A 24,809-nucleotide genomic window follows, 5' to 3' on the forward strand; every position below is an offset into this window, starting at 1 on the left:
ATAACTAATATAATATATTACTTACATCTTGTTCCATTTTGAATCAGGCACGGTCAGGTACGATGCAATACGTATATACCAGCACATACGGCCACAGCCACGGTTTGATGCATATACTCAAAGGCTACATATTTTATGTAAATCTAATTACAACCATTAAAGCAGCCAAATTAAATAAGCTTCCTCTCTATTATTCTCTTTCTAAATATTTGAAATGTTATAGTAAAACGGAATATTTATTTCAGGTATCCATAATTTTTCACCTTGCAGCTAATGTACGTTTTCAGGAGAAAATTAAATCTCAAATACAAACAAATATTTACGCTACCGATACCATTTTGCGCATCGCCAAACTTATGCCAAACTTAAAAATAATTCTTCCTTCTAAGAATAAACATGCGCTGATGTACACAATGTGTAATTATGTCGATATTTTTATTTTAATATTTACTCTGATACTATGTATTTTAAAGTCAGCTCTGTATGTTGTGTTATATAGAAATAGTTTCGCGTATCTAACACAGCAAATAATTGCAACTATACTTTAACCCTTAACTAGCACACGTCCGCGATCGAACGTTATTCTGCACACGGAGTGTTATACACTTTGAACGTTGGGTACGGCGAAATGGAGGCTTCAATAGGCTTGAAAAAAATCAAGTACATACATTAAACACTGGAAAATGATACCCATGCATTAGCCTAAACTATGAAATTTTTAGTTTTGAGGCTTCAAAAAAATTCTTGAAATAAATTTGTTATAAAAAAAAATTGTTATTTATTAATTTTATGCGAAATTCATAGATTAACCGACCGAGAAAGATGACTAAACTTGACGAAGAAATTCGTTTTGGGGTGTTTGACACCCCGCGTGCTAGTTAAGGGTTATAAATAATTATTTTTATCGTTATTAGATATACACTGTGACGTTGCGGCTCGCCGCACCGTCGCGGCGCCCCGCCGCCGTCACAAAGCGCGGAATTTCGCGCCCAGGGACGGACCAGGGAGGCAACGACGAGATCTCCAGGGGTCGTATAATAATCGCGTTTCCGCATTCTGATTACCTTCTTTTGTTTTTATGCAATGTAATACGCGCGGCACCTCACCCACACCACGGCAAACCTTCGAGGGAGTACTTGGCGAAAAAAATTAAGGACGATCGATAACCAAGGAGGGGTGGCAAACACGGAAGCAGCAGAGATCGCGGGCTGGCGAGAGCAACGCGGCAGGCGGGCGGCACGTGCGGCAGCGACGGACGAGGCCGCCGACAGCGGGGCCCCAAGCGCTTGGGTAAACACCCGGCTTCAGCAAATGATCTCCATAAAACACCGACCCACGGGGTGGCTGGCCACCGCCCCAGGGTCAAACCGGAGGCACACCGGCACGAGCGAAGTTCCGTCCGCCGCTAAGAACAAATACCGCCCCCGAAGGACCTCGTATCGACAGCACTGCGAAGGGACACCGCGGGCTTGCAAGCTCGCGCCCGATTGGCTCGCGCGCCCCTCAGGAAGGGGTACCGTATCGATTCCGCAATCGAGCGGGTTTAGCAGTTTAGCGTTTCACTCTCTGGTCGTCCGTCGGCGAGATAATACGTTTTGCTAAGATACGCGATAGCCACCCCGAGTCGGGCATTTCGATCTATATCTGGCGGATCGAGGATCGTTGGTGGAAGGTGACGGCGAGGAGCCCAGGAGGAGGCGTATCACCGGTGAGGTTGCCCGTAAATCGCGAGATGTAAAGCCACGACACCGCCCTCCGGTGCACGCTCTCGCTCGGGATAACGCATGTTAAGACCGAGTGTAATTTCGCGATCGATAACGAGAGCGAAGGGCCTCGGGATGGTATCGTGGCCGCGGAACCGTGGTACAAGCGTTATGGCGAATCCCTGGAGGTCGCGATAGGCGTTAATGAATTCGATATCGCGAGCATATTGCGTTGTTCTCGCGACCTTGTAGTCCAGTCAAATTAGACATTTAAGCTCGGAAGTGAAGCGGTATCAATGAAACCTTTTTAGGGCTGTTGGGGGGATGTAGAAGAGCTTATTTCTGAGTTGTCGGGCTAATCGGACCGATGGGTTTTTAAGGGGGGGAGGGGGAATGAAAAATTTCGTTTTTTTGCAACAACTCGGCGAGTTTTGACCGTACATGATTTACTAACATCTCATTTTGTAGCTCTTTTAAAGCCCTACAATTCATTTCCTGAAGACCCTAACTTAAAATCAATATTTGTCGAGTTCTAGCCGGTGAAAGTGGGAAAAAATGCATTTTGTCGCGGTTTTTTGCGTTTATCTCGTTTCCATTAATAGATAGAAATGTGCCGCCACTGACAAAGTTGTAGGGCTTAAAGAGACCTACAAAACGAGGGGTCAGTCGTTCAGATTCGTTAAAAATTGAGCCCAGGGAAGCCTCTGGAAGTCGCGCTTTTAACGCGTGGCCGATCGTCGCCGGCGGCGCGGCGGCCCGCCGCCGCGATGACAATCGGCCATGCGACGGTGCGTGTCGAGTCGAGTGCGCTCGGGACTCGCTAGAACTCGACAAATATTGATTTTAAGTTAGGGTCTTCAGGAAATGAATTGTAGGGCTTTAAAAGAGCTACAAAATGAGAGGTTATTAAATTATGTACGGTCAAAATTCGCCGAGTTATTGCAAAAAAACGAAATTTTTCATTCCCCCTCCCCCCTTAGAAACCCATCGGTCCGATTAGCCCGACAACTCAGAAATAAGCTCTTCTACATCCCCCCAACAACCCTAAAAAGGTTTCATTGATACCGCTTCACTTCCGAGCTCAAATATCTAATTTGACTGGACTATGCGTAGTTCTTCATGGCGTTCCGTGGCTATTAGCGATATCGCGACTCTAGTATTTCGCGTTGACCGGTATTCCGCATCATTGGAGAACCGCATTAATCCATCAGTATTTTGCGTTAGTTATCGTATTCTTTGCCTGGTTAAATGACTCGGCGCCTCCCCGTTGCGCCCGAGCAGAATCACTCGCGTCAGGTTAAGATATCGTGGCGACAGAGTTTTCGTACGGTTCCGGACGTGGTCTTCACGCAATCCAAGCGTGACGCACCATTATTTCGCGACATTTTTCGTTGAACCTCACTCTTATTAGTGATATTAAGTGTAGTATTCTTGCGTATTATAACTTTTGACTCGAATTGTTAATTGTTTGAGAATAGCGCCTTCAGCGTGTTTATTAGAGACTCAATTAATACTCCGTGGGTGTCTCGCGTCCGCTTTAATATTATTTCTGTTAAATGAACCCAGACACCCCGCCACCGGCTCGTCTTGATTTATTTATTGACTGTATCTTGTGTTTGATCGAAGCCGGATGGATAAACGTTGTTATATTCTCGACAACCAGTACTCAATAAATGTTATTTTCTTTGTTATCTGACTGAGTATGAAATTAACGTGTCACCCCGCCGAATATCGCGCCGCCCTTCATTAACCCCGCCCGTGATTAGGTCAAGCTAGCCGATTCCACGCACCTCCCCCCTTCGTTTTGCGTCTCGTTTAGGTTTTCGCGATTTCGTGGACGCGAAGGTACGCGTCTGGCGCCCAACATTCGGAACATTTCGTGGAGTATCGGAGGTGCGAGGAAATCACTGGAGAGGCCAACCATCCCGCTCTCCTAAATCCTTTTGATCCGGCACACGTCCCGGAGCGGTTCGGGAGTGCAAAAAGGTCGTGACAACACATAAACCGGATAAGAGTGTATAAATATAGCGTATCTGAATAATTTATTGGTAATAACTTTGCTCGTAAAAAAAAGGTTTTGCGTCATGGCGATGGTATCTGTATTAATTATCTAAATTGAATAAAAACATCTCACGCGATTGCTATTAAAGCGTTTCCAGTGAGATCAACAAGGACAAAATTTGTAGGGATACATATAAGGATTGCATACGACTAGCGGTTCATTAGCGATAGAATGTTCAGACTTTATACTGGATACACCCAAACCTTCAAAACTCTATTTATCTTTGCTATATCGTTTGAATCATCTGGATTATATTTATAAAAGTATTTACATAATTTTTATACATTTCTTTACACATATTATTTTTCTTCTATTAAATATTCATCAAGGAGATATACTACCTTTCTTAGAGCGTGGCATATCTTTTCAAGTTTCTGATCTTAAATGATCTTCAAACGGGTTTAATCGTCGCTAACTGTTTATTAAAAAATTATTAATAAACAGAATAAAATGAATAGACGAATGTCGAACGTAATAATTTAAAGTTTTTTTTAACAAGCAATGCCTTATGTAATATCATGTAATTTCTGTAATATCATGTAACTTTTATTGAAATATGTTATCTTTTGCGTTTTAATAGAAAAAAAGAAAAAAAATTTCTATATTTTTCTTCTTGAAATTTTTTCCATATAGCGGTAGAAAACTTACTTCTATCTAAATGGATTACCTTCTTCGCATACCTATCATTACCTTGTTTTTATCTTTTCTAATAATTTTAAGTTTTTTCTTTGACATTAATTGTTACTTCCGGTAAAAGCAAATTTCGAATTTTAAAATTGCTCCGCGCGGTGTCGAACCGGAGCATAAAAAACCGATTTTGGAACGGTTTCTTTAAAAAGGAGTTAATTAGTACATAAAATAAAACCAGAGTAAAAATATGCTCTTTGGAACGTTTTTAAATCGGTTTGAGTTCAAAAACCGCTCTAAAAACCGGATGAATTTATGGAGTAAATTATTTGGAACCTGGGATGTAAACCGAACCAAACCGTTAAAATTTGAGACTTCCGAGAGAACGGAGCTAAAATTGCTCAGAGCAAACCGTTTTGGATAATCACTCAATGCTTGAATAATATTCTACAATGTTTTCAAAATTTCTTTCTACAGCGGTACTAATATATTTCGCTTGTTGCTTGTATTTTATTTAACTATTTATTAATTGATTGATTATTTATTAAATTGTCATCTAAGTATATGTTAAATTATTTACTATTTGTAATCTTGTGCTCATCATCTACCCGCTTATTTAGTTATTTATTTAATCGAATTGTGAATCTTTTGGCCCGATTATAAACGAACATAACATTAAGATATCGCGGTCAAGTTAATTACTCAAAATTTTAATTGAATTCCGATAACGTCTTGGCAAGACAAATCGTGGAGGATTATTAGTTCGGAAATTTTCTGTAAACATGTTCAACTCGCCGTCTAAGAGAACGACAAGATCGAGTGCGAAAGCTTTGAACGCCAAAATGCAAAACATCACAAAAGCGAGCAGCGAGATCCCATCCAATCTCGCGCTCGTGTCGCTTGCGCTCTTTCTCTCCGCGCCCTTGTGTCGGACGCATAAAAACGTCGTATCTCTGATACCATAATATATACTAGTATATCAATAATAATATATATTAATTTATTATATTTTTCTGTTTTTAAATAACTCTTTTTTAAATAAAGAAACCGCTCCAAAACCGGTTTTTTAATGCTCCGGTTTGATACCGGAACATTTTAAATTATAATAAACAACGGTTTGCTCCGGATCGGAGAGATTTTATAATTCAAATTGTGATCCGTTCTACAAACTACAACGGTTCGATTCGGTTTACAACCCTGTTTAACTTACCTTTTATATTTTTCTAAGAATTAGAAAAATTATCTTTTTCCAATTCTTAGAATTAGAAAAGGTAAATTAAACCAAGACTGAAGTCGCTGAGTTAAGCATTTAAGTTAAAGTGTGTTCGCTACGAATTAATCTACATTGATAGAAATAGACATAAGAGCTCATTAGCAGAGATATCAGATTCAACCTGTGAATCTTGAGATAGACGGAGGAAACATATTCCAAGGCTTCATTTCAATACAATATAATTATTGTCTTCTAGATACTGAAAATCTATAGTTTACATAACGTATTGAATATACATGAAAGTTATATAAAAGAGATGTAACATTATATGCATATGACGTATACGTCCTCGCATGATTTAGATTTAGGATCTCTAACCAATAGTGAGCGCATCAAATTTTAAATGCAATTCCAACAGTTTAGCTAGCACACACGTCTTCGTAAAGCTTACTGGCACGTATGTACATCAGGAACGTCTCTCAGGTAATTGTCATTATTTTCTTAGTGTGCTGCTATTTCTTCCCTTATACGAATGAATATCGACCATGATAAACGGGTAACTATTATTTTTTTTATATTTGTCATCTTCTTTTATATAAGAATATTGTAGTTGGTTGGGCAATGGGGGTTTTATCTGTTACATTCCTCGGATGAGGAAATAAGGTGCCTTGTACCCTAAGGTAATTAGCACAAGCAATGTAGACCCAGTCATTCATTCACACTACCACCGTGATACACTTAATACACTTTCCGATTCCCAATCGTGCAGACCATTAATCCATAAGGATCTTAATCGGAAAAAATCTCTTAGCAGAGTATATATGGGACGAAGGCCGGGTCGGATTCGAACCACGGACCTTGGTGTTACTAATCATTCGCGTAGGCACTGAGCCACGCGTCATCCCCTTGGTTGGGCAATTAAGTATTTGCGGTTACATAACTTTGCATGTTGTTTCTGACATTTTAGTTTTTATTTTAGTGACTTTCTTATATTGTATTGTTTATTTATTTTGTTTTTATTTATTAGGATTTTATCAAATATTAATTTCAACTTTTTAATTTATATTATTTGTTACACATTATAATAGGTATATTATAAAATAGTAAAACAGCACGATTTTTTTATTGAAAAATGTGCATCAAGATTTTTCAAAAGCAAAGCGAATATAAATTTATGATGGATTTACATTGACTACTTGTTTTTTACAACAGTATAATTTGTTTAATGTGATAAACAAAATTGATATATTTCAGGCTTTCTGGTAAATAAAACATCATCAAAATGGCTAGTCTCATACAAATTATTAGCAACTATAATGAAGTCTTAAGAAATGTTCGAGGTAAGTTCTTTTTAACAAAATGGCACAAAATCTACCATAAGAGTATTGTTCTATTTATAAAAAATATTTTTCTTTATAAATAAACTCAGAAATTTACAAAATGTTTTAAATTATGTATTTAAAATGAATTTTTTGTTTATATGTAACGAAAATGGCCTGGTGTAGGAGAAACTGTCTTCGGCTTAATGTCTCTAAATGTTTTGTCATTCATTTTACTCATAGACGTAACCCATATTTATATAACTATACTCTTGATGGTTTACCTCTCTCAGCAGTGTGCGAAGCTCGAGATCTCGGGGTCTTATTCAGCGCGGACTTATCATTCAATACACATATACAATCAATAGTTTCATCTGCTTATAGAACGCTTGGATTCATCCTCCGATAGGGTAGATTTTTTAAGAATATAACCACTTTAAAATTATTATACTGTACGCCGCGTTAGTTCGCCCCAAGTTGGAGTACAGTTCCATAGTTTGGTCTCCGTATTTTAAATGCCATCGGTTATTGATTGAACGTGTGCAGCACAAATTCCTGCGTATGGCTGCTTATCGGCTAGGTAATCCCATGTCAATTACTTGCCATGACTACTGCACTATATTAGATAGATTAAATCTGCTATCGTTAGAAAGTAGGAGACTAACCTTTGACTTTACATTTATTTTTAGGCTTCTCAATCACTCTATCTAATATTTTGTTATGTTAAGAGGTTCGTCATCGTTAGAATGATTTTTATAAACGACATCTCTCGTACATATATTCGCATAAATTATCGTGGAAATTAATAAACATAAATATACGCATGTTCCAAGCACATCCATTTTATCAGACACATCATGTAAAAGGATTTAGGAATAATCTTTACGTTTCATATAATAATACTTTATTCATAATACTAAAACGATATTAACATGTGATAACTATTCTGCTTAATATTTCACAGATGAATTTTAATGCTATTTTCACGCATATTCTAATAATATTTACGCAATTATTACTTTATATTTTATCATATATATTATACGTAAATGTGTCCTATAGATAAGAATAACACATTTTACTTTTGAAAAATTTGCCAAAAATAAATAAATTATATTTTTTTTCTCTGTGACAGATCCAGTGGTAGATACTTGGTTTCTAATGGAATCTCCGGGTCCTATGTTATGTATCGTCGGCGCATATTTAATATTTGTTTTAAAAGTTGGATCAAAACTAATGGAAAAACGGCCGGCCTTTCAGCTGAATACCGTTATGATTTTATATAACGCATTTCAAGTACTATTCAGTACTATTTGGTTGACAGATTTGGTAAGTTCAATTTTTTGTAGTACATTTATTCCATCAGTGTTTAATATTAAGAATAAAAAAACGTAATCATGACATATAAATACTCCGTTCTACATTTTCTCATATTATATGTTCAGAAGAATGCCATATAAACCATTAAAAATACTATAAAAGGATATTTCAGATAAATACTTATTAATTATACGTTTAAATGGCTTGAGAATTATAATTTATATATTTAATATTATTAAAACTTGAGATAGAGAGAGAGAGAGAGAGAGAGAGAGAGAAATGTTCTGATAAAAATTATTTAAGTTTAATTAACTTTTTTTTTAACCAACATATAAATAGGTATTCAAAATAAAATAAGATTAATATATGTAAGAATATAACAAGAAATTTGACTAAACTATTACATTAACACATATTTTGAGACATACAATAATCAATATAAAACATCAATATAAAACATTTGTCGATTTTAGATATTGAACGTCGATATTAAATATTGGTTCCCCGCTCATGGATATGATGATACTCTAGATTATATATCACCTCCAGAAAACGTACGAATAGCGGTAAGCATTTCTTTCGCAATTGTTAACACAATATTGAATTTAATTTAAATAATTTTAACAATTTTTAATAAATAACAATTATATTTCTCCACTATGTTACTTATATATATGCGTATATGTCGTTCGTACAGATGTTACGGTATGCTTGGTGGTATTTTTTTGCAAAAATTATCGAACTTCTGGACACGGTAAGAAAATTTATAATGACAAAAATGATTGATTAGTTAAAAATTAAAGTGTTTAAGTTAATTAATTTATAAAAAATGTAATACAAAAAACATATCATGCTTTTATCGACTTGTAAAAGTGGTACCATTGTTCCGACAGTTAACTAACAAAAATTATTGCAAACAAACATTTTGAAACGTGAACAGAACGTTTTGCTAACTCGTCATCGGAAAAATATACGTAGATTGTTCGCATTATTTCTAATAAATTGAAAAAAATGTTTAATGTTCTCTCTTTTAAACAGAATATCAAAGTATGTTATAAAAAAACACAAGAAGTATATTAGATATCTTTTTAAAATAATAAAAATCATTAATAATATATCAAATTAAAATTAATAAATAACTATTTTAAATATAATATTAAAAAGAGGGTTTAGTTGAAAATATACAAGAAATTTTGTAAAGAAAATATGTAACTTCTAATGTTCTGCTTTTCAAGGTATTGTTTGTTTTGAGAAAGAAGCAAAGTCAGATTACTTTTCTTCATGTGTACCATCATACTTTAACGGTCATCTTTTCGTGGTGTTATTTGAAGTTCTTGCCCGGTAAACAAGGCATCATCATAGGTTTTTTTAAATTCTGTGGTTCACGTCATTATGTACAGTTATTATTTTATTGTGGCACTTGGCCCTAAGTACATAACATTTAATTAAATTAAATAACAAAATTAATTGAATTAATTGATTAGTTAAAAATTAAAATGCTTGAGTTAGCCGACTCACAAAGATTTAAGAAGACAATGAAGCGTATGTCGTGCTTTCGTTATCGATTAAAAGTAGAACCATTGTTTAGTCTTTAGTCAGTTACCTATAATGAAAGCTATTGCAACGAAACATTTTGAAATGTGAATAAAGCGTTTTGCTAACTCGGTCATTGGAAAAGGATTTGTCGATTGTACGCATTACCTTTAACAAATTGAACAACCTTTTTTAAATTCTACATTTTTCAAACATATATAATATCAGAATATATTATATATATATATAAAGCATATAAAATATTGAATAGTTAAAACAAAAGCATTTTCGATGTAGAAGTAATACATAAATTTATCATAAACAATATAATTAATGAATATTTTATTACTCACACATAATACGTCTTTTTAAATTAATTTTTTTTTTCATTATTAATTATTACATGTATCAGTTTTATAGACATTGATCTCTTCAAAATAAAAATCATTAATAACATTAAAAATTAAGATATATATATATATATATATATTAATTAACAGATATTTTAAAAAAATATAAGAAAACGTTTAAATATATATAAAATTAAGCAAATAATTTTATAGAAAAAATGTAAAATGTAAGAAGAAATTTAATATTCAAATGTTTTGCTTTTTAAGGTATTTTTCGTTTTGAGAAAGAAGCAAAATCAGATTACTTTTCTTCATGTTTACCATCATACTATCATGGCAGTCTTCTCGTGGTGCTATTTGAAATTCCTGCCTGGTGAACAAGGTTTAATCTTAGGTTTCTTGAATTCTTTGGTTCATGTTATTATGTACAGTTATTATTTCATCGCGGCTCTTGGCCCTAAGTACAAAAAGTATCTCTGGTGGAAGAAATATATGACTTCGATTCAGCTGGTAATTAACTCTTGTATAATTGACTGTTCAAGCAAATTACAGAAATTAAACAAAGATGTTTATAATATTATAAATATGTATTTTTATAATATTATAAATATATATAATAATATTTTATACTAGCTGGTTACCCGGGCTTCGCCCCGGAGGACATATGTAATAAGACACGCAAATACTCTCTCTCTCTCTCTCTCTCTCTCTCTCTCTCTCTCTCTCTCTCTCTCTCTCTCTCTCTCTCTCTCTCTCTCTCTTTCCCTTTTTCGTTAATGTCGTAAAATAGTAGTATCTATTAATTTAACCAAAAATGATAGGATGTTTCGCCTATATCTATTAATTTAATTTTTATATATTTTTAATTTAATTGTTTGTCAAATAAAATAAACAAATTACGGAAACGTTAGCTACACAAATCAAATTTAATATAACTCTAATTCTGTTTCAAATTTCAGCTGCAGTTTGTTTTAATGTTAATTCATTTAATATTAACATTGATCATGGATTGTCGAACACCAAAAGCTCTGACTTATTTCTTCGTAATAATTACTATAAGTTTTATGTATTTATTTAACGACTTTTATCGTCAAGCGTATAAGAAGAAAATAAGTAGTAATTAGTTATAAATAATTAGTTATAAATATTACACTTTGGAAATAATTAATAAATTTGACAGAAATAAATTTATACATATATATAATCTATCTTTATCTAAGTTTTATATAAATAATAATAATAAAAGAATAATATTGTTAAGGAAACACAGAACAAAATATATGGCTACAACCTACAATGCAGCAATTTAATTATTTTAATTTAATGTTATGTCTTTTCTTTCTTAAATATTTAAATATTTATTTATATCTAAAAATTAAAATTTATTTATTTTATTACATTTTTATATATATTTTACTACTTAAGCATTTATTACGAAAAAATGTACATAATTCTTTTAGCCTCTTCCGGTTTGACCGAATATAATTACAATAAAGATCTTATTAACTTTTAAATTTTCCGGCCTATACAAACAATATATTTTTAATTTAAAAATTCAAATAACATTTAATTTGATAAAAATTTAATTCAAGAAAATATACATAGATATGTATAATATGTCTTATTTAAAATTACTTTGTTATACGAAAAATTACACATTTTAAATAATTTAGACAAAATGTGTATGAACAACATGAAATATATAACAAAAAAAAGAACATATATAAGAACAATATAAAATTTCACAAAGGCACATAGCAAACATGAAGACATGGGCAATGTGTATGATACAAATTGTATGAAAAATTCAACATCTTATTCAGATCTTATGTCATTAATTACAATTGTCTTATCTGATATACATTTCTATAGTGAAGTTGTACAAATATTGAGTTACAATTTTTCTATATATTAATAACCGCGATACTTTATTATTAGTAAGTTTCCATAGTTAGAAAATATTATAAAAATATGAACAAAGAACCAACCAATAATCGCAACTGCTTCGGAATATTTGCAAAATATGTACTTGAGCTTTTCACATAACCGTGCTAAAATTAGCCACCGTAAAAGTTATCATTAATTTTAATTATTGACTATTGGTAGACATCATTTTAGAAAAATTAATATTTTTGTTTTAGACAGACATTTATCGAATATTGCAGCATTCACAATATTTAATAAAATTAATATCTAATATAAGAATACAAATATTGTACTACGTCAGTGTATTCGTGTAAGTAAAATTTAAATAAATAAATAAACTTATCCTATACTTAATTATAAGCCGCATTATATTCGCCGTCGTCACACACACCCATATCACTCGCTCGTACATATACACACCACGCTGATAATCATTTTGTTACTCCCGTCGCATTCTTCTCTGAATTATTTTTATTTATTGTTGCCCTTATTTATTTAAAATTTCGAGGTCTAGCAGCGCCAAGCTTTTTTTATAAGAAAAAGTTATGTATTTTAATAAAATATTTTTATTTTGTATTGTTACCTCTGTAATTCTTTGCGATTAAATCTTTTATTTTATTGAAAAATACATATATAAAAGAAATAAATATTTTTTTCAAGTTTGTGTACTTACTTTGAAAACACCCTGTGTAAAATGTATGATTTATACATAGTTTTTATTTAAATTCAGTATTCAAATTAAATAACTCTATTTAATAAAATCTGTACAGCACAACTCAAATATACCATCTACATATTACATAAATGATTAATATAATTAATAAAAATTTCTATTAGCTAACAATCAACGGTTCTTTATAATATTTGAATATACGTTATAGGTCTGCAAATGTCAGCATAGTGATATTAATTATTCGTTACCCTTGAGATTATTATCTCTAGTCTCTATCTCTACTATTAAAGGGGACAAGTTTGTACTCTTGTTCGGGGTAATCTTAGAAACTATTGGACCGATTTTGAAAGTATTGTATATGAAGTAGGGGTAGAATTTCCCGGGGAGTGCTATAGGGTGTATAGTTTTTTGTTACCGATCTTCTGGAAACCGGTTTTTTTAATTTCTTCAATTTTTCAAGAAATAATTGACCGAATTTTGATTGACCTAATGTGAAGTTGGCCCCCCCAAAATTGTTTTGTTAATAACTTTTTTACTAGAAGTGTGCAAACGAAAATTCAAAATGTGCATACATGTGCAAACGATGAGCAATCAAATAAGCTAAAAAAGATTATAATTTTTTTTTAAAGTTGGGGGCTAACTTCACACTTCACACACGGGTGATGCAAAACGGTGTATTCCCGTCACACGGTTTATCCTAGAGCAAATAAAAAGAAATCTTCATTAAGTATTTACATGCAAAAGACTATCGAACTACGTAGGGATTTTTCGAAATATTGATTATTTTCAAAATGACGCCTATTTTTACGAAAAATAGCATTTTTTGCCCTAAATGTGCGTCTAAAAATGTTAATAACAAAAAAGTCAATATTTTGCAAAAATCCTACGTAGTTCCAAGCAGAATGTATTAAAGAATATTCTGTTAAAATTTTAAGTGAATCGGATGAAAACTCTAAGAGTTATGTTGTACACCAATTTAAAAAATGCTGTTTTGAGAAAAACGCATTTAAAGTTTTTCAGATATATACTAATGACGTCGTGGAAACACTGAAATCGACGCTAGTAGAGCTATATGCTTGTACAAATTGTATGCAGTACATATTTTGACATCTATATTTTTCGATTAGAACCTATGTTTGATAGAAAAATAGTCCTATATATTTACGGAACTACTTGGCGGCGGCGTGGCGAGATGCTTTACTAAGCCAGCTCTAACAACATAATAACGTTGAGATTTTGCTCTAAAACCATTTGTATATCATATTTCTATGACTATAAACTAACGATTTAAGCAAAAATTCGATTTTTTCAAACCTCAGGGGTAGCGTAACTTCTTAATGAGTAATTATTCGTTTTGCTTATATCATATACAATATAATGATATATTGATATTTAAATATTTACTCTTTTGCACACAAAAGAATAATTTATAAGGTCAATATTTTAGATAATTCCATTTCTAATTGCAACACATTTCGATGCAAACCAAGTATTTCAATTAAGTTCAACGGGTTATGATACGAATCCTTCTGCAGAACGTTGAAATACTGCAGAGCAATATACTTTTGCGTCTGTATTGTCGACGTTTTTTTATTTGCAAATCTATATATCAAAGGTTTTATATTTTCATGGTTCCCATGTATAATGGTAAAAAAAAGAGTGATAAACGTACAAAACACACTCTTTTTAAAAAAAAATTAATAAAATTCGCTAGGTATACGTGCTCCATACAAACTCATTATTGAAAATAATTTTGATCTAATTTTGTCATATAATCTCATTTGTGTTTCTTGTTACAAAGTTTGCATCAAGTAAATAAGATAAATTAGTAACATCTGATTTTTTAAATAATGTTCTTTTGTTATACATATTAGTTATGTACGTGTTCTAAAAAAAAAGATCACGTACACAACAACTATAATAACGTAATATCATTAAGAAAAAATCAGATATTACTACTAATTTAACCTATTCACTTGATGCAAACTTTTGGATATTATTGCAAATATTTTAAAGAAACATCAGATGTTAGTGATTTACTAGCTGGTTATACCCGGGCTTCGCCCGCGGGAGTCGTTTTTCTTCAAACAACTTCATTTGTATTTCAATATCCTTAATCGAAAAAAAATTCCTTTATCAGGCAAGAGCTTATCAAGCAAAAATCAATTAAATAATTAATAATAATAAAAGAAATAGGATCGTAACGACAAACAATCAATTTAGTAACAAAGCCATGCGATCCAAGCCTAGGTCTTTTTTGGCAGCCTCATATTGGTTTCTGTATGTATATATACTATATATATACATATATATACATATAAATAAATAATTAATGTTTTTACTGAAATTATTTCTACTAATTGTGGATATTTATTATTTCCATGTTGTTCTATCGGTTAGTTAATTCTTCTACGAAACTTTTGCAAATTTTAAGATCCTGTTTTTTTTTTCGTTGGAGAAGAAAAATACTTACGCATACCCTAAGGCCGGTTCCCAAGGTTATGCCGGACTTATTCGGACTTATTAATAAAATTGACGAAAAATGCCGGGATGGCCTCTCTCATTGTCAGGTTTCTCTCTGACCGAGCGAAACGACGTAGTTGATGCGCACTTTCTCAGGCGGCGCGTCGGAAAATGCGTCCCCACTCCCCACGAAAAAGGCCGGAACGCCGGGATGGCCTCTCGTCTCTCTCTCAGCTGTGGCTCTCAGCTCAGGTGGCTCAGGTGCTCAGGTTTCTCTCTGGTGCGGCACTCGCCAGACTGTTTGTCGCTTGGTATCGACACAGTACAAGGATTTAAACTGCGTCGCACCTTGATTAACGTATCTGGATTACTGTGGCTTGATATTATATTTCGCGTTGAAAATGGCCGCAATTTTACGTGTAAAACGTAAAAATACCGACGTTCCACTGGACACGCTGGTGATCGCGTGCAAACGTTCGAAAACTGAGATCTCGCGTTCGGATACCCCAACTTTGGAGACTGTCGCTCAGTTTGCCGGCACACTCACAGATCCGGTGAGAAATCTAATGATTTTTATCCTCATTAACACAATTAACCGCAACCCAACGATCGCAAATTTTCTCCTGTAGACGTTTGTACTTCACTATGAAAGAATAGGTTATGTTGTCTTTTAGGTTAGGATAGTTGTAAGTTAATTGTGGTAAAAAAAAATAGAAATGAGGTCTATTCTCTCAAGGTTTAATAGGTTTAATAAATTAAAAATCGAAGGAAATAAAATGGACTAATGAACTGAGCTAGTTATTGGTGTCAGTTATGTATTATAATTTAAATAATAATGAACAAAGGGGTCTGTTTTCTATTGCTAAACTGGCTGCACTAGTTCAGAGTTTATCTCTTTTACTCCACATTGTAGGGAATTCAGCAACAGAAAACAGACTCTAGGTTATCTTCAGTAATTCGACAATCAAGAACAATAGTAGATAATCATAACAATAAGACGTTAGAATCATAAAGTATGAGCACAAGTTGGAATTTGTTGCAACGGTTACAAATTCCAAGTTACAAATTATTGAAATAGTACAGCAGTTTGTGTGTACTTAACCATTGCAGCAAGTTCCAACTTGTGTTCATACTTTATAATTCTAGCAACAACTTATTGTTATAGTACAGTTAAATTGTGAAGTAAAGAATTAGTAAAATAAGGATAAATTTTTAATCATATTATTTTAATATGTGATATATGTTAATATTATTATAAACCTTATGAATAAGAAACTAATAAAAATTGAGTGTTGAATATATTTTTCAGACTGAGGACGTCACGAAGCATGTGGCCAAAATTCTACCTAAAATAAAAGTAGAAAATTACCAAGCCGGTGTCAAAAGGTCATTCGACTATGATTATCCTGCAAATGTTTCTGGAAAGATACCCAAATGGACAGACGAGGACTCAACGACAGAAAGATACAAAGTTATCGATTGCCAGCATTCTCTGGATACGTCAAACGAGGAAGAGCTTAAGGATAAGTGGGTGACGCTCGTAGAAGTGGAGGATTGTTGGAGTATTTCCCATATAACAAGTCACACTGAAGCAGTAAGTTACGTAACAATCAGTTTTTTGCATAAAAAAACTCGCTTTCCGACGTGTACAATATATATGCTGTAGTAAAGAATTAGCTTCATATATTAACCCTATTTCAGCCAACGTTTTTTTTGCCCCAATAATCCTCCAACCATGCACTTTCGAGTCTCACGTGTGTTTTATAATGTTAATAGCTTTGAAAAATTCCCCAAAAATAATTATAATATTTTTGTACTTTCGACTAAAAAGCAATGTAAAGCAAATTTGGAAATCATTTATTTAATTATTTTTTTACAACAATTATATGTTGACAAACCTATACGTTACGACTCGTTTTACTTAAAAAATCATAACTCACGAACAAATTGACGAAGCTTAATGAACCAAAACGCAAATTAAAGCTAAAAGTAGTGCAAATGAGAAAAAAAATGAGATAATATTAATTAAATAGGAATACTTAATTTCGTCGCCGCAAATTTGGTAATTTTTAAATGGTACAGAAGGACTTTAATGGTGCGTCTCCACCTGAGAGTAAGAACTCTCGAGAGCAAAAAGAAAGAGAGAGAGAGAGAGAGATACTCTCGAGAGTCTCTTTCTCTTTCTCTCTTTTTGCTCTCGAGAGTTCTTACTCGCAGGTGGACACGCACCTTAAGGACTTAAAGAATGCTAGAAAAAGAATTTCTGAATAAGAAAAGGCGAATTTGAAGTGTGACAGATATCTTTTATGTAAAAAAATTAATTTTTTTTATAATCGTAGCTCCTCCCCACCTTTTCCACCTGTCTTTGAGCTATAATAGACCTCTGTGGAATGTTAAATTTTTTTTTAACGACAAAAATATTTTAAATACGCTTAAATTATACACAAAAATACATTTTTATCGAAAAAAATGCTCATTTACCTTTCACACAACACTGACGTAATCCTCCAACAATGCACTTTCGTGTCCCACCGAGATTTTGATTGTTCGCCGTTTCGAGAATAAATGAGCTAGGACTTTGAAATTTTTACCTGAGGTTCCCTGCCACAACAACTTTTTTTAGGAGTGGGGGATTATCTGACGATCATTTATTTTCCGGAACAAACGACTGTTAGAAACTCGTGGGACACGAAAGGGCTGGTTGGATGAAATAGGGTTAAAAATGAATCGAGTATGGCGGAGATAAATAAGGAATTATGCAAAAATGAAGTAGCCTTTCAAACAGAGAGGTAGAAAATAAAAATAGACAATTTTTTACAATGTATGCGCATGTGCGAAATAAATTAGAAGTAGGAATACATGAAGTAAAATGTGAAATATTTGAAATATTTGAAGTGAAATATGTGTATGTAGGTATATAAAACATATAAACAAATCTAAACGGTATGTTTCAGGATATTGCAGATTATGTGTATGATATATATTATGCGCAAACCTCTGACAACGTATTTGACATGTTTGACAGCAATAATATACTTGTGAAGCGGCTAGAATACGACTCAGACGTGGGTGTTGAAGACGAAAATGATTCCTCAGATTCCAATGCAGAATCACATTGGAAAAATGATTATCCTGATACGGATCCAGATCGTTCATCTCGCGATGATGATTCTGACGATAATTTCGACATATATAACGACGATCACAAGTTATACTATTCTACACAGCATGGATTCAGCTATGGAAGAAGACAGGAATTGGAGAGTAACTCCGACAGTGATTTGTCAAATACTGAAAGCAACTCTTCAGATAAGGAAGAAAGATCATCGAATGAACAAATCTCAGATATCGAAGAAATATCAGATAATGAAGGGGTGAAAGATATATAAATACATTGTCAATAAATTGTAAAAACGCGTGATTATAGTATGATGTACATACTAATTTTTGAAAATCAGAATGGAAGAGAAACTTAATATAACATCGCTAAGATGTATCTTCGCATATTTTCGGATAATTTATATATCAAACACTTATATGTTGAATATCATATATTTTAGTTTCTTTAATCTTCGCGTTTCTCTTTGTAAAAAAAAGTGAATTATAAATGGCATAAAGTTTTATTTGTATATATTTGTCTATATATATTTATTACAGACTTCTCGCATGTAAAATCCGTCTATCAAAATAAAAATGGCAAAAGAAGTAAGCCTAGAGACGAGAGGATCGATCACGTAAAATCAAATGAAAAAAATCCAATCTTCAATGGTTTTACGGACCAAAAAGTTGAGTAGAGAAATGATTGTGAACGCAACTATAAAAGTTAAAAAAAGACTACGAGGGCGATTTCGACTAGCTTCACGACAAGATCCGCGTGCGTTTGCTTCCAGGAGAAGATTAAGTGATCGATCCCCCGGAAGGATGGTGCGGGATGTGCCTGTGTTGTTGAAGAAAGAATTTACTTCTCGTCGTGGATATGGCATGTAATGATATACACCAGATTTATAGCGTATTATAACAAGTTGTTGGAAGTACCAGTTGCGTGGATTTATAAATTTTTTTCGTCGTACATACAAGCACGCACACGCGCACATACGCACACACAAGTTCGGTCCGCGATTAACAACGTAACGTTTAACAAAAGGTGTTTTCGCGGATCGAAGAAAATTACCTCGAAATCGTCTATAATTATCGGGAACGAGGGGGGGGGGAAGAGGGAGGAGGGAATAAATCCGGTCGATGTGACGAGATTACTTGTCTCTTGCAGGAGATTCTTCTCGCGATTTCACGCCTCGAAGTCTCTCACGCCGTAGAATTCGCCGCGCGGACAACGGTCGGCATGTTTCTTATGTTTTTTATTCTTTTTAATTAATTAACGAGCTCGTCGTATGATATGAGTAGTACATTGCGTATACACGTAACACTGGCCTTAATTCTAATTTATATTACATTCACACGCGCCCTGCGACGAGGGGGGATGCTTGCTTCGCTTCGCGAGCACGTACGATGATTTTGATTTAGGGTGCACGGAGTGCCGAGTACGCCGATAAAAATCCAAATATTAACGCCGATAAAATTAAATTATCTTTGTCATTAAAAATAAATTTTTTCCGATTGAGCTTCAGCAGCTTAAAAAATTAACAAAATCTTGCACGACTCCTGATTCGATCTATAAAGTTTAATTTGTGTTATCGAAGTATTTAATATTAAAAAAGTATATATATATAAAGAATATTAAATTTAATATATTAAATTTTTCCGTCTTTTTTTCTTAGCTCTTTTCTTCTTTTTAAACGCTGTGATAAATAAATACAATAGCTAGCAAGGAAATTTTTTGCCATTAATTCTTTCGTTTTTATGATATACTCTGATAAATGCACTTTAAATTCTCTCAATGGATATTTATCGACGCATTCACGTTATTATTCGCAAACGCGGGCGCAATTTTTGCGGACATGCGTAACCATTTTTTATTTATATATATAATATATATATTAAATGTGTCATACATTGCGCAACGTAACTTAGCAGATTCACAAGCTGAGATTGGTATCATTCATCAGGATCGTTTACTACCGCTCCGTAATACTCTACTCGTCTACTGTACAACATTTTACACTCATCGTATTCGTTCGTTAAGGTAATGTCGATTATTAACGCTACGAGATTATTGGAGAGTCATGAGATTGCACAGCAACGCCCGAATCGATCGATCGTGTTGGCGTCGAGCCCAGTCGTTTTTTTTTTCTTTCTCCACTTTATTCTTCGCCAATTTTCATATGTACAGGACGACGGCGGCGTCTCGCCGATTCCTTCCGGCACTCTCAAAAATTGTCCCTCAAGAATGTCGAAACGATACGACGATCGCCAAAAAAGATCGCTTGCAATCAGAGCCATGTATGTATAAAATTCTGGGTATATATTTTTCACTTTTTAGATATAACTTAATTTATGTCGAAAGGCCTTTTTATTTGTGAAACATTCTCGAACTAATTCTCGAATTTTCAATTAAGAGACAAAATGAAGAATAAACACTAAGACGTATGAATCGGCCTGACTGGCAATAATTTTTTTTTATCGTCGTGACGATTCGACCATTGATTTTGGCCCAATTAATCGTCAAGACGTATAAAAAGAAATTATTGCTAGTCAGGCCGGTTCATACGTCTTAGTTATTATTTCGTACTGGCGAATTACAATTGCATTGAATTTGAAGAATAAACGATAAAGAAAAAAGAAGTAGAACGTAATAGAAAATAGATATATAAATATATTATATTACAAATTAATTTAGGTAATTAGAAATAAACAATACTAACTTATCGCAAAAGAATTAAGCTTCTTTCTTCAATTAATTTAGATTTTATTTTGTTATCATGTTATATGTAGATTTAATAATATGTCTAACTGTGTGTCATGACTCTGTTTGCAACCCTTTCCTGCAAGCTCGTCCATTCACACACGCGTAAAATGATTCCTAATTATACAATGTTTTATATATACATATATATATATTACAATTATATATTATATTTCGGAAAAGGCGCTATGAAAGAAGAATGTCGAAATTTAGAAATATCATTAGACACAATCGCAACGTTGAAGCCTAAAATATCTTTTTAGAGGTCTCGACTTTTTTTAAACAAACCCCGTTTCACCAGAAAACACTTGGGAAATATTTGAAAATATTTTATAGTGCAATTCGAAATGATATAATACAATTATAATAAATATATATGTATGTATATATGAGTGTGCCATATATTTACACATAGATACCTTCGGCTTATAAGTACAAACGATTCCCTGGGTCAACAAAAATCACACAACGTAATTAAAATATTCAACTAAGAAGTCCGATAATCGCTTATTATATTATGTATAAACTGGCAACAATAAACAGTCCCCGCTTTTAGAGTCGGTCATCGCGTCTCCAACACGTCTTGTCCTTTTCTTTCTCTTCCAAAGGAACCTCCCTAACAAAATGTGACGTTCACAGAAGTGGGGTGCTAAATAGTTAGTCAATGTTAGAGCACTTGTCGAGCAAAAGATCCAAGTTCGATTCCTGCTTATCATCTTATATTATGCGATACTAAAGATTTGGGCAGGAAAATATTCCACAAATATTCGGTGCAGCGATATTTCGACTATTTTCATTTATATTTGTTAATGGTGCTCGACCATTAGCAAATATGTAATTCATGTGAGGAATTCTTTTCGGAATTGCGTACATAAATCTGGCGCTAGCTTTACGAACATCGCAGCTCGCATACGGATCGATTTTGTAATTCGCTTAATTGCTAATTATCTCGTAATAAAATGAGCGAGTATTGTATTGTAAGATAAATCATCCATCACAAAATTCTAATATGATAAATTATTTCTCGGAAATGAGCAAAAATTGTAGTTTATTTCACTTAGTCAGCTGATTTAACGCAAATTAAAAAATTTACTGACGAAACATTTTAAAATATTAGATATAACTCGATATAACTTATAAAATTTAAAATAGAGTACAACCCTCTATCTATGCCTTCCTTCGATCGATCTGTAATTGTACATTTGTATATTTTCTCTCATCAAACTCAATAAATTTGTTGGAACTTTACGCAGCAACGGACCTCAGGTCTAATTTATAAAAAAAAGGACTATAAATATTTCCAGGATATTAAATTAATTTGATCAAATAATAAGAATGTAATGTATTCTACATCACTAGCAAAACTGCTTCTTTCGAAAAAATATTATTCGTATTTTTTGAAAAATATTTACGATAAGGGGGTCTCTCCTTCTTCATTTAGTCAAATTAATTCTCGAAGCACGAATATATAGACAAATCTCATAAATTATTGCCGAATTATCACTCCCGCTTATTTCGAAGTAAATCCTAAAAAAGAAACACTAGGAGGTCCTCCGAGAAGGGGGACGAACGGCGGAGAAGTCATTGTCCGCAGAACTTCGGAGATTTAAAGCACCGACGCCTCGGTCCTGCCGGTCGGCGGCGTCGTCGGATGGCCGCTGGCGTTGTTGTTGTTATTGTTGTTATTATTGTTATTGTTATTGCTCGCCTCGCCGGCGTGACTCGAGCAATAGAACTTCTTGTGGGCGATGAAGGTGCTTAGATAATTGAAGCTGATGTCACAGGAGCGGCAGTAGCGCGGCCCGCTCTTGCTGGGGTCCAGGCTCTCGTCCGGCGGCGGCGTGTCCTCCCGTTCCTGCTTTACGTTGCCAGCGACCACCGGCGTCAACGGCGGTGGCGGCGGCGGTAGCGGCTGCGGGCTCTTCCTTATCTCCGTCTTGCCGTTCACCTGGATCTCAACAGGGATCTCTTCTGGCGTCGTGGTAGCCACGGGTTCTGGCGTCGACAGCGTCGCCTCGTCGTCCAGCACGCACGTTATATAATTCTCCTCCTGTGACAAAGAACATTTCATAAGATTCTCTCAGTTAAAGGTGCGTCCTAAATATTTCCTAAAAGAAGAAAGACTTAATTCTGATTTACTTCTTTCGAAGACATATATTTAGTATATTTATCCAATATTTTACAAAAAGGCAATATTAAAATTTAGTTTGTATTTAAACTTATTGTTAGAAAGCAGTTAACAAAGAATGCGATATAAGGCTGAAAAACAGGAAGAGAGAGACCAACCTGTAGATCAGTGCCGCGCTTGTCGAAGTGCATCCTAATGTGGGTCCTCATGCCGCGCAGAGTGTTGCCCTTGTAACGACAGATCGTGCAACGGAAGGCTTTGACACCCTGATGGGAGTCCATGTGACGCTGAGCGGCGCCGGCCGTGGGACTGACGGCACCGCAGACCGGGCATCGCCAGCCACCAGTCGTACCGCTGGTGCAGGTATGACTGCTGCCAGGTTCTATCATCGCCTGCGACAAGCCATTATATATCTCATTAAATCTTTCTCGTCATTGCCTTCGGGCAATCGAGATCATCGATCTTAACAAAGGTGAAACGGGGTTTGTTTAAAAAAAGTCGAGACCTCTAAATAGATATTTTAGGCTTCAACGTTGCGATTGTGTCTAATGATATTTCTACCGTCGTGCGGTAGAAATTTTCTAAATTTCGACATTCTTCTTTCATAGCGCCTTTTAAACATCCTAAACAAATTTCAGATATTCTTCAAGCATCTTGTAATATTTAGTTTCTTTCTTCTCACTGTTTACTTTATTAAACTTTACCTTGCACTTAGAACACCGCGTGTGATGCTCCTGGGGTTCGGGCCTCTTGGGACAGTAGAACGCCTGATGGGCGACCAGATTGTCTATGGAAGCGAACTTGATGCCGCACGCGGCGCAGATGAGCTGGACCAGGGGCGGCGAGGGCGTGCCGGGAGGCGGCGGACTGTTGCTCACCGTTGTCTCCCTCGCCTGGCAGTAGTGCTTCTTATGAGCGACGAAGTTCTCATGTCGGCAGAATACGATGTTGCATTCCTTGCACCTTGAAAGGCCAAACAATATATATTCTATAATTCCAAGAAAAGCTAATCTCATAAGATCTCAAAAATCAAGGAAAATTATTTAAAGTTCGTGATTGAAGAACAAATAAAAAAGGTTCTGAAGATCCAAAGTGAAGAGTTTAAAGACTCACAAGTTTCGAAGATCAAAAATTTATACATGTAGAAAGCATATAGAGATTTAAAAGATTCAGACTTTCGGAGACTCAATCTGATTCTTCAGAAGAAAACCGGTTGCTTACCTGGAGACGCCCTGCTTGACGAGCACCCCGGGGACGGGGGGTGGCGGCAGTTCAGCGAGTCTCAGGGCGAGTTCCGTAGGCGGGGGTGGCGCGACGGCGGCGGTCTGAGCCGGACCGATGGACCTCGTTCTGGGGCTACCGCTGCCTCTGGACCTGGGACTGCCCGGAGGCGGCGGCAGGGACGACAGTGCCGGCGACATCCGGTTCTCCTTTTCGTCCTGGTGCACCGGCGACCTGCGTACGCTGAGATCGAGAGGCGCCGAGGCGGACGGCGACGTGGACGCCGCCGCGACCACCGGCGTCGAGGGCTTGTTCGCCGCCCTCAGGACGGCCGGCGGCTCCACCACGGCGTTCTGGGCCGTGGAGGCAAGTCCCCTCGTCATTGGCTGAAGGGAACCTGAAAACGCAACA

The 24,809-nt window shown here is 34.8% G+C and overlaps 3 protein-coding genes across 12 annotated transcripts in view; 2 read left to right on the plus strand and 1 right to left on the minus strand.

Moving 5' to 3' along the window:
* The first annotated feature begins 1,563 nt into the window (after positions 1 to 1,563).
* On the plus strand, positions 1,564 to 11,438 carry LOC143904313 (very long chain fatty acid elongase AAEL008004-like). 8 transcript variants are annotated; one of them, XM_077418885.1, is made up of 8 exons: positions 6,036 to 6,088; positions 6,420 to 6,527; positions 6,860 to 6,945; positions 8,060 to 8,253; positions 8,718 to 8,810; positions 8,942 to 8,998; positions 10,395 to 10,637; positions 11,087 to 11,437. In XM_077418885.1, the coding sequence occupies exons 3-8, from the start codon at positions 6,888 to 6,890 to the stop codon at positions 11,249 to 11,251; spliced, it is 810 nt and encodes a 269-aa protein (XP_077275011.1). In that variant the 5' UTR covers positions 6,036 to 6,088; positions 6,420 to 6,527; positions 6,860 to 6,887; the 3' UTR covers positions 11,252 to 11,437. The 8 variants fall into 8 exon arrangements, with proteins under 8 accessions (XP_077275014.1, XP_077275008.1, XP_077275011.1 ...); XM_077418883.1 differs by having other exon boundaries at positions 6,037 to 6,088; positions 6,417 to 6,527; XM_077418886.1 differs by having other exon boundaries at positions 6,040 to 6,088; positions 6,417 to 6,514; positions 11,087 to 11,438.
* A 4,004-nt stretch (positions 11,439 to 15,442) lies between these two features.
* On the plus strand, positions 15,443 to 20,445 carry Fs(2)ltopp43 (female sterile (2) ltoPP43). 2 transcript variants are annotated; one of them, XR_013258886.1, is made up of 4 exons: positions 15,443 to 15,743; positions 16,499 to 16,783; positions 18,144 to 18,974; positions 19,080 to 20,445. XR_013258886.1 is itself a non-coding variant. In XM_077418831.1 (3 exons), exons 1-3 carry the CDS (start codon positions 15,591 to 15,593, stop codon positions 18,576 to 18,578), a joined length of 873 nt encoding a protein of 290 aa, XP_077274957.1. In that variant the 5' UTR covers positions 15,443 to 15,590; the 3' UTR covers positions 18,579 to 20,445. The 2 variants fall into 2 exon arrangements, 1 of the variants encoding a protein (XP_077274957.1); XM_077418831.1 differs by having other exon boundaries at positions 18,144 to 20,445.
* Positions 20,446 to 21,320: 875 nt separating this feature from the next.
* Positions 21,321 to 24,809, minus strand: part of Ush (Zinc finger protein ush) — a 185,365-nt gene continuing 181,876 nt past the window's right edge. For both annotated transcript variants that reach the window (XM_077418829.1, XM_077418828.1), the window contains exons 6-9: positions 24,399 to 24,795; positions 23,882 to 24,140; positions 23,336 to 23,569; positions 21,321 to 23,099 (exon numbers count right to left, since the gene is read on the minus strand). In XM_077418829.1, the coding sequence (XP_077274955.1) occupies positions 22,656 to 23,099; positions 23,336 to 23,569; positions 23,882 to 24,140; positions 24,399 to 24,795 (1,334 nt within the window). In that variant the 3' untranslated portion in view covers positions 21,321 to 22,655. The remainder of the gene's footprint in view (positions 23,100 to 23,335; positions 23,570 to 23,881; positions 24,141 to 24,398; positions 24,796 to 24,809) is intronic.

This window comes from Temnothorax americanus, unplaced genomic scaffold (genome assembly GCF_048541705.1).
Source record: "Temnothorax americanus isolate GAGA-0224 unplaced genomic scaffold, ASM4854170v1 Scaffold50, whole genome shotgun sequence".
NCBI lineage: Eukaryota > Metazoa > Arthropoda > Insecta > Hymenoptera > Formicidae > Temnothorax > Temnothorax americanus.